General features: G+C 44.3%; 1 protein-coding gene across 5 annotated transcripts in view; it reads right to left on the reverse strand.

The window, feature by feature from the left end:
• The window catches only part of Rasgef1b (RasGEF domain family member 1B), a 525,136-nt gene that overhangs the window by 147,899 nt on the left and 360,157 nt on the right, over positions 1 to 17,080 (reverse strand). For all 5 annotated transcript variants that reach the window (XM_052735442.1, XM_052735443.1, XM_052735440.1 and 2 more), the window contains one exon: positions 10,758 to 10,838. In XM_052735442.1, coding sequence (XP_052591402.1) covers positions 10,758 to 10,838 — 81 coding nt within the window. The remainder of the gene's footprint in view (positions 1 to 10,757; positions 10,839 to 17,080) is intronic.

Below are 17,080 nucleotides of genomic sequence, written 5' to 3' on the forward strand. Positions count from 1 at the left end.
AACATCAGATGGGAAGTGGCATTTCAATTACCTACGAACACAGACTAATTCTTCTATATCCTTTAAGACTTGAATAACTTTGTGTTTTTCAAAATGCTCAGGGCTATCAACCAAGTAATATTAACCTATTTCACTTGGTAAAACTTCACTTTATAACTATAGTTTTTCCTTTCCCTGCCTTAAGCATTATTTCATGGTGAGATAAATTAAGATATGTGAAAAAATTTTAAAGATTTTTATTAGTTTCAATTACATGTCCATCTGTGTGTGGGTGTGTTCATGTGAGTATAGGTGCCTATGGAGACCAGAAATGTTGAACGCTCCTGGAACTGGAGTCACAGACAACTGTGAACTGCCAGACATACATGCTGGGAACTGAACTCAGGTCCTCAGCAAGAGCAGTACACTCTCTCTCAACTGCTGAGCCATCTCTCCAGTCCTTTCAGAGATTTTTTTTTTTTTTTTTTTTGGTTTTTCGAGACAGGGTTTCTCTGTGTAGCTTTGCACCTTTCCTGGAACTCGCTTTGGAGACCAGGCTGGCCTCGAACTCACAGAGATCCGCCTGGCTCTGCCTCCCGAGTGCTGGGATTAAAGGCGTGCGCCACCACCGCCCGGCGGAGATTTTTTTTTTTTAATATGATGAAATTAAAGCTTGCCTTTATAATATAGGTGTTAACTAAAACTGAAGAGTGCAGATTTTCATACCTTCAATTCTTCTCTATGCCATGCTTAAATTGTTATGTGAGAAATTCCTTTCTGTTCGCACTTCTCCTTGCTGAGCAGAACGCCTGCATTTCTTAGGTACAAGAAGCCGAACTTTCTTTTGTGATTGATCTCAGATCTCAGTCTCGGCTTCCAGTCACTCACATTTTCCATCTCTTTACACACCCTGCACCTGCCAGGGCTCTCCACAACTATCCTCTCCTGCTAATGGCACAGCAGGTAGCTGGAACTCCCACTGCAATTCTATTTAATAAAACAGACCTGGTATAATCACCTCAACTGGATAATATGCCTATCTTCCTCAATTATCTCATTGTTAGGAGGTAATAGAGAGGAATTCACATTGGTCAAGGCATCTGTCTTTATGGCCTGTAACTGATAATCATCTTGCCTTTTTCTTTTTTCTTTTTTCTTTCTTTTTTTTTTTTTGTACAATGAGTTCCAGCATAATAATAGGCATTAATAGGCATTAATCATCTACATAGAAAAGAAGTATTTTAATTAAGGTTGAGGGTCTGGGTCTGGTACTGTAGTGGAGAGAATCCCAAAATGTACCAGAGACAGGAGGAGATGTGAATTTTAAGTCTGAATGAGCTCTGGGTTCTGGGCCTGGAGTGAAGTGAACGGATGGACACAATGCATAGGCACAAGAGGGGTCCTGGGTCATTTGGTGCCTAGCGTGCACCACACGTTTGACACGCACAAAAGATTCTCCAGTGCCCAGAGGCTGCAACAAGTGACAGCAATGCCACCACGGAACTGCAGATTCACTGGGAGGAGCGACTGCAGGAGAGAAGGAAAAGAGACGGAGGTGGACCAGAGGTAGAACTTTGAGAGGAACAGAGAACCAAGCCAGAGTGAGCGAAAGGACCAGCACAAGGCAGCAGCATGCTGTGTGGGTGAGAGCACATCCATAAAAGCGCAGGAGTACCAGTGGGAAGCGGCTCCACTTCTGAGTCAAGTAAACTGATCCAGTATGCAAATGAGATATGGTCCAGGCCCCAGTCAGAGTCCAACCAAGTAGAAGGGGAGGATGAGATGCTAAGAATACAGAATCGTCTGACTGTCGTGGCTGGCAGAGTTGATGTCCAGGAGGGAGGAATGATGGATGATGGCCAAGTGTCCAGCTTGAATTCTTGGGTACGGGGAGGAACTTGAACCATAGGGAGGCAGAAAGAAAAGAGAGCTAACCAGTTTTGTTTGGAAGTGTTGACTAAAATGAGTCAGTAGAGTAAAGAAATCTGCTCAGAGAAGCAAAGTTGACTGTCTGAAAACGGAGTGCCGAGATGGCACAGTGGGAGACCCCAAATCAGAGATGCTGTGGAGGTTCAAGACAGACTGAGACAGCTGGATGAGAAGTGGAGGGCTCTGAGCTCACGAAAGCCAAAGAAGGAGGAGCCTTGGCATAGAGGCCAACTGAGTCAGGTCCTGTGGAAGACTAGGAAGTGAGGAACCGGACTGTGTGATCTTTGTCTCTGGCAGTTAGGGTTTTCTTCTGCCAAGATGCTCTCGTGCAGCAAAGAAAACATTTATGTTAATGAGAACAATCCCCCTTTTCTCTTTTTTCTCTCTCTATCCTGTTTTAATCTCAACATAATGGCTCTTACTCCCAATTGCCTTCTTAAAAAGTCCTTAGTAGAGAAATGGAGGTTTCTGACTTTTGCCAATGAGCTATCATTCAGTAAGGAGCTGTCTATTAAGTAGAGTTGGGTTTTCTTAGTGAGGAATTCCTTACAGGCATGTGGAAGGCATTGAATGAAACTCATCCTTAGCCTGAGGAGTCAGAAAACACAGAGCACAGATTCAGTAACGTGAGAATCCTTCTTCGACCACTCCCTCTTCTTAACAAGCAGCTACTATCCAGATAGTGCTGCCTTTGGTGCTTTGGGAACATAAATAAGAAATAAGGTACAATTCCGCCCCATCCCAGCCAGTAGTAAAGGATATTACAAGCCAGCGAAAGAGACAGACATGCAATCAACCAACCTTAAAACAAGGTGGGCTGAAAGAAATGTTCATAATGGCACAAGCCATGTTTTATGGGGACCAAAAGTAATTCTCCATCTCTCATGAAATGCAGGAAATGACCTTTAAAAACAGACACAATTGGGGAGTTCATTGCACCTTAATTACCTGCCTACTCTCCAGACCATAAACTTTTATGCGAGATCTGTTCTCTGTTCACTTCATCCATACTCATTTATTTTAACAGGCATCCAAATGACCTATATGCAAAACTTAACAAGCGTTAGTGGTGAGTGGAAATCTCAGCTCCACCCTTGGCTTTGTTTTGAGTCCTTCATTAGACTGAACCTTAATGATCTTTAATAATACCACTTTGACTCTTTTCCTTGGGAATGTCAATATTCTTAACATCAAATGCATAGCCTCATGGGTTATGTGAGCACCAAGCCTCCTTCTCCCACAGCAGATAAACTGGGACATCTAAATATATGGAAGCGCTTCTGAGGAATACTTCTGAATATTTTGATCTTAGTAACCTCATGGTGACATTACTGCTGTTCAAACTCCCTTTAAAATTCTTTGCAAAGCAGCTGCCTTCAGAGGCTCGGCCTAACTCTGCGTGCTCACAGAGCTTTCCCATTGGTGCAGCATTGCTATTTATAACCAGGGCCACTTGGTAAAAGAAAATCTAAGGTAGGTTAACGGCAACCAGAATGACCTACAATATCAGACAGGTCGCACTCTTTTCCCCCCCTTTTCCTTTCATCCTTCTTGTATCCTCTTAGGAAACTTCGGTTTTATTTCAACAGGAAAAAGGTGGTCTAAATGTCACCAGCATCTCCAGCAGGTGGGTCAGGCACAGGTTCTGAAGTCAGCATGCTTGGCTCTGGATGCCATCTCTACTACCATTTATTAGTTTTGTGCCCTTGAAGCAGCGGTTTATCCTCTAGGCTTCATCTGTAAAATAATTAAGTGACACACTGCCTATAAAAACTTACGTTAGTGTACAACACAGAGTCCTCAAACAGTGGCCACCATTAGAGCAACTATTATTGCTGTTATCATCGGGGACCAAATTGCCCAGCAATCCTGTTTGAAGCATGCTGCATCACACAGGGTGGGTAGCATAAACTTAAGTTTCCTCTTCTCTCGGTAACATGTGAGCCAGGCTACTGAACAAAAGCTGCGCTTGATTTTTTTTTTTTTTTCAGCTGGGTTCGGAGAGACAAGCTGAGGCACTGCTAATGGAAAGTACTGGTGCATGGAGATAAGGAGAGAGTAAACAACATCTGTACAGTACAAATATGACGCTGTGCCCTGTGATAATGGAGCATTCCACAACAGCAAGGGTGTAGGGATTGTGTGTGTGTGTGTGTGTGTGTGTGTGTGTGTGTGTGTGTGTGTGTGTATGGCTAAGTGCCCACACTTAGCCCATGTATGTTGTATTACATAGTTTAACCTTTACAGACAAGAGTAACACAAAAGCAGAAAAGACATATTTATCTGTCTCAGATTTATCATTTCTCATTTTTACTGTGTGTAGACATCAACATGCTTGTGGAAGTAAGGAATTTTATGAATCACCAAATAGTTTTAACAATCTATAGGTATCAACTGTTCATATTTCTCTCCTTTTTTGTGGCTTCTTAGAGTTAGTACTGGGTACTTTTAGACTTAAAGGAAGATGTAAATTGTACTGTCATTGATTTACTCATTCTTGTTAAATTTTTAAAAAATCCTCCTGAATTCTTCCTGAGGCTGCTGTCAGAACTGTCTTGTCTGTGAGGAATGAGGGGAGGTCAGACCCCTTGCCCTCCTCTCTTAGACTATGCTTTCCTCCCAGATGACCTCCGGAGGGCCAAGCCAATGTGATGAACAGTGGCTCCAGTTGTGTGCTAGGTGTTGGTGAGATTCCGGGTATATAAATTTCAGGATTATATATTCCCACTCTTGATTATTTAATATTTATAGGAAAGTGCTAATTGCATTTGTTTTAAAAAAATACCCTCTCTTCAGTAGGTCTACAACATAGAAAATAAAACTTTAAAAACATCATTATAAACAGGGATGACACCGAGATAGCCAGTGAACGGCACACAGCTTCATTCATTGAACCACAGCAGACAGGCACTACCGCTGGCCACACCATAATGCCAAGGGCTCTGAGCAAAGGTCCAATGAATAAAAAACCACTGACCTGGGCTCCACTGTATGGTAGTGGTAACAGCCGACACTCTGGAGAGTTAAATTAGGAAGGTAAAATGGAAAGTGCTCCTGAATGTTAAAGGAACATAGTTCCAGACTATGAGGAAACAGTTCCTTCTCCCGGAGAACCCTGATGGATGGAGTGGAAACCAATGCTGGGGCTCGGGGTGTGTGCGCCACAGTCCAGCCTGTCCTAGCGAACGGAGAGCTGAAGACCACAGCACATTCCCAAAGTCCTGACAGCCACTTAGAGGCAGCAGCAGTCAACAGAGAGACCACAGAGCAGACAGTGGCTCTGCTCTGGCTATAGTCTTTGCTTTAGTTTTTGCTTTTGCCTAAAACATTTATTCTATCTTTTTAATTCTCGGAAAATTTCACACTTGTGTACACCAAGCTTCCAGGCATTTTCATCCCCTCCTGTGATCCTCTCTGACTGACTCTCTTTCTGAAATCCTCTCTTTCTCAAACAAACCCTCTCCTACTTTAATTTTTTTTTTTTTTGGAGGAGGAGGAGGGACCCACTGAGCTTAATTAGAGCTGCTTGCAGGAACATGAGTCGGGGGTTACTTACTGGGACATGGGCAACTCCTCGGTGGCAGCACTACTGAAAAAAAAAAGTGTCGCCCTTTCCCCAGCACCCATTAACCACCCATTGCACCCCAGTGAATGGTAGCTCGGCAGGAGCCTCCTGAGTCCTGTGTCATCCCACCCCCACCCCATGCATAAGAAAATGGTGACCGGCCCATCTTGTACAAGTAAGCACAGAGGCAGTTAGTCCATGAATGCAATGACATCATCATATGCAGGAGACTGCTTCTCAGCATTCTCTCCGACTTCTGGAGCTTACGTTTGTTTGTTTGTTTTTCCATGTCTCCTCTTCTAGATGATCCCTGACCTTGGAGGGGTGATGTCCCCTTTAGGATCAGGCATCTCCTGCCACTCATTCTCCTCTCCTTGTGAGTCTGTACGTTAACCACAGCAGAAAAAGAGCAAAGTCTCTGCTAAAGACTAAAGTCAGCATTAATCTATGTGTGTAAACATAAGCACTCAAAACATGAAATATACCTGCTTGTTCCTTCTGTGCATATGTACACATGTGCACGCACATGCGGTGTACACGTGAAGGTCACAGGACAACTTGCAAAAGTCAGTCCTCTCTGTCCTTCCACCATGTAGATCCTGGGGATCAAACCCAGATCCTCAGGTGTGGTGACATGTGCTTTTATCCACTGGGTCATCTCATTAGCCCTGAAACATATGTATTTAGATCACAGTTGGACCCTGTGCCCATTTATCTACTACAGTTCTTGCATATTTTCAAATAAGTTTTACTGGCCTCAGTTCTGGGAATGTCTTTGAATCCAGATACTCAGGTTTATTCCCTTCAGTGCTTAAAGACACGGTCTTCCTCATCGCCCTTTCTCAGAGGTCAATGTTAGCCTCTCTACCTCTCTGTCCCCACCCAGGCTGGGTTTAGGCGGTAGATGGTCACAACTCAGTTTCTTCATTCCTTTACCTCTCAGGCATTGTACTTGCTTGGCCGGCACTGGACTCCGAATGTCTCCATAGTGCAGGCAGCTCCTTTCTCCTCTGCTCTAGGTAACTACTGATGTGGATACCACACCATGGCAGCAACAAGACCAGCTCCCAAAGAGCAGAGGTGCCAAAAAGATGGAAGGCAATGTCTGTCTTAAGCGAGTATAAGCAGGTACAGACTCCACAGAGTCGGAGGTCCTAGGTCTCCAATGTGGCTCCTCTGCTATCCTATCTCAGTCCAGTGTAGCAATTCCAGCTTTGGTTGCCTCATCCATAAGGCACACCCAGCAACAGGGACAAGACTTGCAAACATTGTTTCCATTCACTTCCCACTGGTCGTAATCTAGGCACAGCCATGTCTAAATGCTGCTAAGAATGTACTCTTGGACATATGCCCAACTAAAACCTCCATTATTTTAGAGGCAGAAGAAAACAGACCTGGTAACTTGAAGATTTCCTTCTTGTCACAGAAACTCCCAGAAGACAAATATTTGGCTTAATTCATTTTGCCTCAGTGACCAGAAGCCAGATGCATAAAAAAGAAAATCAGGCATTCTTATATAGAGACGTTAGGATCCTCTACAACAATAGCTATCGAATGGCTGGCTCCCCTAAGAACTACCACGCCTGTAAGTAGTTTTTGTTTAAGCAGTAGTAGAGCGCAGACTGGTTTTGGGGTTGGCACCTCCAATTGTTTGGGTCATTGAAAACTCCTAAGTAATAAATGTAAAATTCTGCAGCACTTAAAGAATGGGTGCCGTTCACCCGGACCTGGGCAACAGATCACGATTAGGAAAGGGTTTGCCATAGAAGACCACGCCCCTCATTTACGAGGCTAAATGTCCTTTAGTAAGAACAATTTTATCTGTGAAAAGGACACCCCTATTCTTTCTTCCCACAGACGCCAAGCTTTGACATGAAGCAGCACTGTTGGCTCTGCTGTCCCGCGTCCCTCTCTTTTTATCTGCTGTTTATCCAGTCACTTCCACCTGGCTCCTTCAGTTTCCCCTCCACTCACCCCGAAGCACAAAAGGCCCAGGGAGCATGTTTACTTTCTTATCCGCCCTTCCATTTAATAACACCACTCTCCCCTTCGCGCTCAACCTCTTTTTTTCTCCTCCCCCATCAAATTGTGTCTTCAAGGGAGGTCTCTTGGGAGCCAAGACATGTCTACCTATCACCTGAACTCCTTTGAGAAAGGCAGGTTGGCCTCGCCATGGTCATGGGCAGTCCTTAATCCAAATGGCTCTGTCTGCTTTCGTGTCCCAAGGCCTGTGAGGGTTGTGGCGTCCAAGGCATTTGCACAATGACTTCTAGAATCACTAGAAGGAATTTTCAAAGATCTGGGGAGTGGAGTTTCATGCCCCCACCCCTTAATGCTACCTACCGCTGGGTCCTTGTATCTCTGCCATCACTGTCTAATTCCTGTTGAACAATCTGCTTTCCATCTCTAATTAATTTATTTAAAGCCAAAAATCTTTTCATACGTGTGTGTGTGTGTGTGTGTGTGTGTGTGTGTGTGTGTGTGTGCATTTGCTGTAATCTGAACAACCTTTGAGGAATAGCACGTTTACCATCAACTATTCTTAAGTACTCTGCTCTGTTCAACCTCGAGAGAGCAGGTTACCCAGGAAAGTCCCCTGGTTGTAACACTGTGGGATCTGCCGCGCTGAGTTCAGCCCCAGCTTTCACAACAGGATCCCCAAGCAGCTGCAAAGAAGGAAAACAAGGCTGCGAGGCTATTCCCAGGAAACCCCGAGATGCATATTTTTAACATTTGCATTCCCATTTCCCTAACTTTGAGTGTTCCACCCAAAAGGCACTGACTCTAATTATGGAAAATTTAAACACCCAGCTCCCCTTGATCTGCAGAAGAACACTCACATACTCTCTTGGCTCGCTTGCCTGCTGCCTACAACGATTTTCCTGGCTTCTCTTTCCCAGCCAGGATCCAAAAGTGTCCTTGCTTTACTCCAACCACAGTCATTAAGGAAAAGAGTTATCCTTCCGCTGTTTTGTTAGAGTTGGCTCCCAGATATTCTTTTTTCTGTTATGAACTCACACTGGAATTCTCTGTGTAGCTGGGATCTTTGTAAGACCCTACTTTCTCTCCAGCAAGGAAACACTGGTCCTGAATTCAGTTGAGACGGCTTCGTTTGGGTGGTTGGACTTCATTCGAGGTCTGGTTTTCAGTCTTCCACCCACAGGAAAGATTTTTGTAGTGAGGAAGGCAGGCTGGATTCTGAGCAGATTAGCCATCAGGTTGGCTCCTGAAGGCTGAACTCTGCTTATGCTTTCAGGGTCCTATATCTCCCCGCTGCACCCCCACCAGGTACATGGACATCACAGTGATTGAGAAGCAAATTTACTGGAGTAGTTTACACCAACTGTATCAAGCCCAGAAGCCAGGGCCATGAGAAAAGGGAGAACAAATATGTCCTTTAGGGTCCATCTCAACCCAACGGTTTTGAGAAAACACAGAAATCTACCTGCTCACTGAATAGCAGGTGAGGAAAAACGTGAGGTCCACACAGAGAAACCACATCACTGAACCCAGAGTGCCAGACAGGGCTTGAGCCCCTTCCGGATAGTCAGGAGAGACCTCTTTGAGGTACATGAACTTCTGGTGGCTCGCCTAGGCCCCACTCCTCAGGCTAAGCGGTTGTTTATTAAGAGTCTACGGACTGGAGGGGACAGCAGCTGAGTGAAGAAATGGCCACCGAAATGGTTGCCAACACGTTTTGTGACATCCGAGCAGTGTTTGTCTGTTGGCTGGTTTCATCTTTGGGACAAACGAAACTCCTCTCACTGAACTGAAGTCAGCAGAGGGGGGAAGTTCAGACCTCACGGAACACTGAGCAAACACAGTCTCAGGAAGCTGGGCAGGTTCCCTGCCACGTCTGCTCGATGTCAAGACCGCTGACCAAACAGTCAGAGGCGGGCTTCCTCATCGGGATTTCACACTAGAGACGACCCCAGGCTCAGATGCGCATGCTCGGGCAAAGTCACCGCGAGCTTGCAGGGATAGAGACCTATTTTGTTATAAAATGTTTAAGAACTGGCTCTGCCCATATGCATCTCTGAAAGATGCCATTTCAAGAACTGTTATGTATATATTTTTTTCTTCTCCAGAGACTATGCTTCATTCTAGGCATTGGATTGTGTGCAGTGTGTAGACGCATCTCAACAGCTAAAGACAGCAAGGCTGTGGGAACCAGGGCATCACTCCCCTTGTGTGACGTTATGCCTGGAAAATGCCCACGACTCGGTAGAGTGCTCTCCACCTTTCTCTCTTTCTTCCTTTTTTTTTTTGTTGTTGTTGTTGTGGGTTTGTTTTTCTGGTTTTTGTTTGTTTGTTTGTTGTTTCCAGAAAATGTTTCTCTGTGTAATAGTCCTGGCTGTCCTGGAACTCACTCTGTAGACCAGGCTGGTCTCGAACTCACTGAGATCCACTTCCCTTTGTCTCCTGCATGCTGGGATTAAAGGCGTGCGCCATCACCGCCTGGCTCACTTCACCTTTCTAAAGTGTATTGCTGTCTTCCAGTTCCTCCAGTTACGCCATTTGGAGATGTGGTTCGTCCACACTTACTATTTATCTTTTCATTTTGTTTGGTCACTTCATTGGCATAACCCATCCCATACTTGGATAGAGGGAAAACAAGACAAGTTTAAAGAAACTCTGGCTTTGCGGATTTGTATTAATATTTCACCTTTGTGATGGCTCCACAAAGCAGGCCTGGTATCTGATGTCTCTTTTAACAGGAACTTGCTCAAAATCTAGAGCTAGTGGAGGCTAAAGCTTGGATTTGAACCCAACCAGTACAACTCCAGAAAGCCCCCAGTCTTCCCATTGCATCTACCCCTGGATGAGTCTGATTCCAAGGCCAGAACCACAGCTTATGACATACACACCTTTTAGAGGCAATATCTTTATGCTACACCATGGCTTAAGTGACACATATTTTAACACAAGGAATTGTTTCTGAACACCACACCAAGACCTTGTGACTGTAAATGTACCCTCATCTTTCTAAGAGGTCCTGATGGACTGGGAAGCTCAGGAGACTGAAGGAGGTGAGGAGGCTTCACTGGGATGGAAGGGGAGGCAGATGCTGAGGCCTGGGCCACTCCAAGCAGTGTTTGTCAGGACCAACATTTTGCCAAGGGCAAGTCTTACTAGTAGCAACCAAAGAGTTCCAGTGCAGGATTTTTAACAACTACGCTTATGAAATGGATTTGATCAATTCCCCCAATACCTCAAGACCAAAAGAAATAAAGACCATTTTGCCCACGTTGCACCATTCAACAAGACAAGAAAACAGTCTTACTTTCCCTCCTGGCTTCTCAATCAGAGGGCCCGCGAGGCACGTGGCAGCGAGGCTGCAGTAGACAGGTTTCCATTGCTGCTCCTGTGGGACAGAAGACAGATTTCAGGCTGTGGAGGTGTTCCTGCAGTGAGGAGCCCTTTCCCTGCCTCAAAAGTGCCTCCAGCAACTAAATGTAATGGGTGTCACTGAAATCCCTGAGCCAGCATCTTCACAGGGCTGCTTCAGGCTGCAGTCTTTGCAAACGCATTTAACCTTGCGCAGGACACATTACAACACCACTTACCACATGTCCAAAGAATTCATAGATGCATGTTGACAGAAATTCAGAAGATTTCTGCGTTATCTGTAAAGGGATCTTTCAAGGACTTAGGTCAGAGCAGAAGACTCTAATCTCGTTGCCTAGAAAATAGCATGCTGAAGTTTCTGGCTTTTGATTCCAGTGTGGCAAAATTTCCAAAGTTCTCGACTCACTGCTCAGAGCCCGCTGAAGAGACTCCACGGACTCTTTCAGCCGCAGCTCCAACTTTCTCCAAGAATTATTGTAAACTTCAGGCCACGCTGTTCAATACGATTGTCCTAAGTTGCAATGTCTTTGCGTTACTTCTGGTTCTTAACACCCTTTCTTCAATATCTGCCTGGGAATTCCCACCCATCCTATAAAGCCCAGGTCAGATTCCTGAGGAAACACTTGACTGCTTCACAGTAGAGCAGAATAGATTTCTCCCTGCCGCAGGTCCCACTATACCTAGAGAGCACAACACATTACTGTATTCTACTGGGAATGTGGGCTAGTGAGGATGGCACTTAAGTGTTGTTTTTCTTGTGTGCATCACCATCTAGCACTGGTCTTCCACAGTGTAGGTCAGGGGATCTCAACCTGTGGGTCACAATCCCTTGTGGGGTCAAAGGGCCCCATCCTGGGGGGTCAAATATCACATATCCTGCATATCAGATATTTACATTATGATTCATAACAAATTTCATAGCAAGTAACAAAATTCATATCAAAATTACAGTTATGAAGTAGCAATGAAAATAATTTTATGGTTGGGGTCATCACAACATGAGGAACTGTATTAAAGGGTCACAGCATTAGGAAAGTTGAGAACCACTGGTGTAGGACCTTTCTCCCCTAGGTAAACTTCCCGTTAGTCAACTGAAACTTTTCATGTCTTTACAAATTTCCACAATATGCTGTCAGATCTAGCTGTCTCCAGTCCAAACTCATGTTTCTCATGACACGTATTTATCACCCTCTCTCTTAGTCTTGATAGAGAAAGGACAGCAAGAAACTTGTTAATGAAAAAAAAAAGAACTAAACATATCAGCACATCCCATAAAATAAAAATGAACTTTAATAATAAATCAGCAAATATTGACACATCCCTACTCCCTGCCGTTTCTTAATTGGCTGTGTTTCTTGAGGTAAAGGAAGATTTTTTTTTTTTCCAGTGGTTTGGAATCTCTCTTCCTGCTGCTACTAATTACCTTCCCTTCACCCCACTAGGGCAGATAACATGCTCTCCACCAGGGTGGCCCTGCCTATAAATATGGTTTGTGTTATTTACACACATCTCGCAGAGAATTTTGAGACTAATTGTAGAGATACCCGTGGCCCAGAAAGGCAAAGAATAATTGCTTGGAAGGAGGCTCTGCAATTTCCCCTCAAGAGAAATCATGCCAAACTCTGACTTCAGAGGCGGGAAAGGGGGGGTGGGCTATGCTCCGACTCTGAGGGAGGTGGCTTGCTGTCCATTAGGAGTTAAACGGAGACCAGTAACTCATTTCACAGGTCATGTTCCAGCCATCAAAGTGTAATTACTGTCAAACCCCACTGGTGCAAGTCCCAACCATATTATTGGTCGATGCATGAATGAAAGTTCTATAGGATCCTAAGGATCCCATTACAACTTCCGTTTTCTAGAGATAAAAAGACATTGAATAGCACTAGGGAAAAGGTCTAAATGTTTTAACTTGACACTGAACCCTCCCTCTTTTTTTTTTTTAAATGAAAATAACGCTTGCAGTGTTGATGATGGAGAAACATGACTCGGCTTGGAAGAAGTCAATCTGTTGGAAGCAGTAGATGAATTTGAGAACTCTGCCCTTCAGTCTGAGGCTGGTCCAGTTGCTATAGCAACATGGAACCAGCTTTCTTAGAGGCTTGAGCAGCCTGGTTTTCTGTAGGCCGAACATTCCCTTGATACCTTTGCACTGGGTACATTTTAAGCTAAGACAACAAAGTGTCTGCAGAACACAGATTTCTTACCTATACACTGTTTGTTTTGTGGGATAATATGATTCTGGGCTATATGGGTTCATATGCGAAATGTAGACTGTGCCGGGCATACAGTAATGATAACAAGGCTTCCGGTTCCTTGGTCCCAGCTCCCATTTCAGGCTTTTCTCACAATTTTGTTCCCTTTTCAGTGCCAAAGTATTTACATGGCTGGCTGGAGTTAACCGTTGTTTCCCCAACTCCCAACTCGCAGACCGTGGGGAATGTGAGTGCTTAGGAGAGGTGTGGAATAAAGAGAGGAACAGAGAGATGCTGAACCCCTTCCCCCCACCCCAGGCAAATTAACCATCCTCCCAGACCTCTGCAAAGTGAGAGCAATTATCACTTCTTATCTTCTGATGATAAATTTAGAGCACTCCCAAAGAGCTGTAAAACTCAGCAGTGAAGGGGGGGGAGGGCTGTAAAAATCAGCAGTCCCCAAGGGTGTGAGGGGATCTACCTGCTGTCACTTTCTGACTGGACTTCTCAAGGAGAGCAAGGCATCAAAGAGCTTCAGCTGGAATTGCAATCCTTAGTGTTTGTCCTGCAGCCAGAAATATGACTGGCACTTTGTTCAGAAAGACAGAAGTAACAGTAACCAGGGTTTTGAAGGAGGACGGGGATCATCTGGGTCTTCCCAGCTTATTGAACAGGGGGATCTGGACACATCTGCTGAAGGGTTGTCACTGGGCAGCTAAAGGAGCTAAACAAACTTTCCTTCTGGGGCCTTATTTGTCCACTCTGTATAAGCCATGGCTATTTAAATCCACCAGCTCCCCCATCCTCTTCTCCACACCTCCAGGCTAGCTCGGAGCATTACAGCCTATTTTGCCATAGAGGCAGATTCTATCAAGGATTACCATTCCTCTATCTAACCTTCCCCTGACACTTTTCCTTTTCTAAACCAGGAGCAAGCACAGTGGACCCTTGTGTAGGTAGGGTCGGTGTTCCTAAGGAACTGCTAAAAGAGCACTCTAGATGTTCTTCACACTGCTCCAGAATCACATACAGTTCCTGGTGCCTAAGAGGGAGCTGGGACACTTCAAGCACCCTGTGGAAAAAAGAGCAGGGAGACAGCACCTGACTGTGGATGTGATGTAGATAACTGACCGCCACTGCCCAGGCCCGTGCTCTACCTGCCTCTCCCCAAGCCTGGCTGTTGAGGGGCTAATGTCACTTAGGACTTGCCCCACCCACGCCAGCCACAGTCCCTTCCTCGGAAGGGTCAAACGCACAGACACACAGTGAAGTGTCCTCGGGAAAGGAGGAGGGCAGGGCGGAGGGAAGCGACATGTTGACTCACCGGGGCTTGACTAGACTTCCTCCCCTTTGCTCCACATGAGTACAGTCTGGCTGAACTTGAGTGAACTGTGCTTGCTGTGACACTGGCCTCCTCCCTCTTTGGTTATTATTATCACAGACTTCTGAGCAGACAGGGTGGGGGTCAGTGTGGAGAGCATCCCAACTTTGAGGTTTCCCAGGCAGGATCCTTTCAAACCTGACCTGCTTATGCATTTGTCTGTATCTCCCTCGGTCCTTGTCCCCCACCCCTCCGAAACGGAAAGCTATATTTTTGCATATTAATTTCCATTTCCTGGATGTTTTACACTGAATATTGAAATGTCCTTATTCTTCCACCATGCTCTGTGAAGTTCCTTAAGGCCTGTACCTACTGATAGGATGAACGGCGTTGGTTGGTTGGCGGAAAGGTCACGGGCCACAGCCAGACTACCAGAGTTAGAAAGAGCTTTATTAGAAAGAAGTAAAGGGATAGGAAGGGAGCCAGGCCTGGCGGAGGGAACAGAGCAGGAACAGAGAGAGGAAACACAGGAAGAGAGGGGTGGCTGTCCGAGTCCGGCTTTTTAAGGTGGGGACTGTGTGACCATGAGGCGGTACGTAGCCCGTGCCCCCTGATGACATAAGACGTTAGACCCAGAAGAGTGAGAGCAGGATCCTAACACCTACCACAAAGCTACCGTCACCTAGAACATTCAAGTAGGAGCTGCTTGAAAAAGGCCTCACTCCTAGGACTTCCTCCCGTGTGTGAGCTTCCTGCCAGCCTTGTTCCCATTGCATGCATGTTTAGCTAACAGACTGCACTGCAGCAGACCCTTGTACCCTCTTCCCATCTTGTTTTGCATATTTCCAGAGTTTTTATGTAGTCCGGATTGTTAATATGTGGTAACAACACAATGCCCCATCAATAATACAAATGGTGACACCTTTGATATCTTGAAGTATATTGTTTTACTATTTCCCCCTGTCATTAAAACTATTCTTTTCTATTCAGGTTTTGAATCATTTCTTTAGGCTGTATTTTCAAAAGTAGAACTCCTGAGCCAAAAACATAAACATGTTTATAGTTCTTGTTATTTGCTATTAGTTTACAACTTTACAAAAGGGCTTGATTGACTTATAGAGCTGTCTCTAATACATAGCATGGATGATAGGTGTGTGTATATATCTGTTACAACACACATACACCACCTCTTTTATTTTTTTAAACAGAAACCCCACGCACACACAAAATACCCTAATCAGCCTCACATTTACAGATGAGGACACTAAGGGCCACAGAGGTTAAGTAACTCAGTGACAGATGACCAATGTCCTTTTTATGGCTTCATTGGTTTCAAGGGTTTGCTGTACCCAGTATGTCCCTGGTTTTAATGAGTAACTTCTGACTAGGTCTCCAGTCTGTAATTTCCTTAGCTTGTGCCACAGTGGAAGCGATGAGTATGGAGTCACAAACTCCAAGTCCAACATATTAGTAAGTCAAATAGTGAGCGAGCAACCAAACCTTGCTAAGCCTCAGTTTTCCCAAAGTAAAAGGGTACATACATCACAGTCTTATTTGGAGGATTTACACCGAAACTCAGCTTAGCAAATAAACCAGTACTCAGATAAAGCTGCTACTGCTTCTCCTGCTAATGAGAGACACTTTGTTGTGACTCTCTTTGGAGCCTTTTTGGAGTAAAATAGCAGCTATTTATGAGTTTCCATTATAACTTAATGCACAGCTTTCCTCCCCTGCTGTCAATCATCAAATGAATCTCCAGGTACCCTAACTTACTTCTGTGCTAAGTTTAGTGAGAATTTTTACATATCTATTTATAAACTGCATAAGATAGCAGTTTCTTAAAATATTTGAGCAAAATTGATAAAAAATAATAAAAATTATGAAAGGTACAGACAGATTATTTAGATGTCTACTCATATTTTAAGTAGGTATGTTTACTTCAAAATTTTAAAATATTCAATACTCACTGATCACAATTTTAAATATAAATCTATCAGAACTTATACAATCAGTTTATATAACAGACAAATAATTTAAAATATTTTGTAGAAGTAATAAAATGAGAGTTAATCAGCAAGCACAATCTTAAAACAGTCAATCCTTATAGAGTAAGTATGTCTATTCCTAAGGGCCTTGTGAGTGAGAAACCCATGACACAGCAAAAAGCAGACTGCCCTTAAAACTGGCTTTGATGCTTGGTTGATACAAAACCTCTTTGGGGTTTCATTGTGTATAATTTTTTTAGAAGGTCCAATAAGGCAGCATGCCTAAAGCAATAAACAATCTCTGATATATCCCCAAAGAGAGGCATACAAATTGCATAGCTCTTCAGAATGTCAAAACAAAGCATATGTTAGTTAAATCACAGTCCATTTACTTCCAAGGTATGAACCCGAAATCTCTAGGAGTTCAGAAAAGCGAAAAGAGAAATGAAAACGGGAAGTCATCTATTCAAGCATGAAAAAACATGGGAAGAAACAGTTCTCTCTAGTTCCCATACGTCAGTGGAGTTCAACTTCATCCTCAACAGGAGAATGAGGCTAGGATGTGCTGTGGAACAATCTTTGCACACCGTAAATATGTATTGTTCTCATTGGTAATAAAAAGTTGATTGGCCTACAGCTGGGCAGGAAGAGATTGGGTGAGACAGCCTGACATAGAGAGAATGCTGGGAGGAAGAAAGGCACAGAGTGTAGAGTCCTGTACTGACGCAGAGGGAGCAGGAGATGAACATGTCATGCTAAT

The sequence above is a fragment of the Peromyscus californicus genome, unplaced genomic scaffold (assembly GCF_007827085.1).
Source record: "Peromyscus californicus insignis strain IS unplaced genomic scaffold, ASM782708v3 Scaffold_13__1_contigs__length_99412109, whole genome shotgun sequence".
Classification (NCBI taxonomy): domain Eukaryota; kingdom Metazoa; phylum Chordata; class Mammalia; order Rodentia; family Cricetidae; genus Peromyscus; species Peromyscus californicus.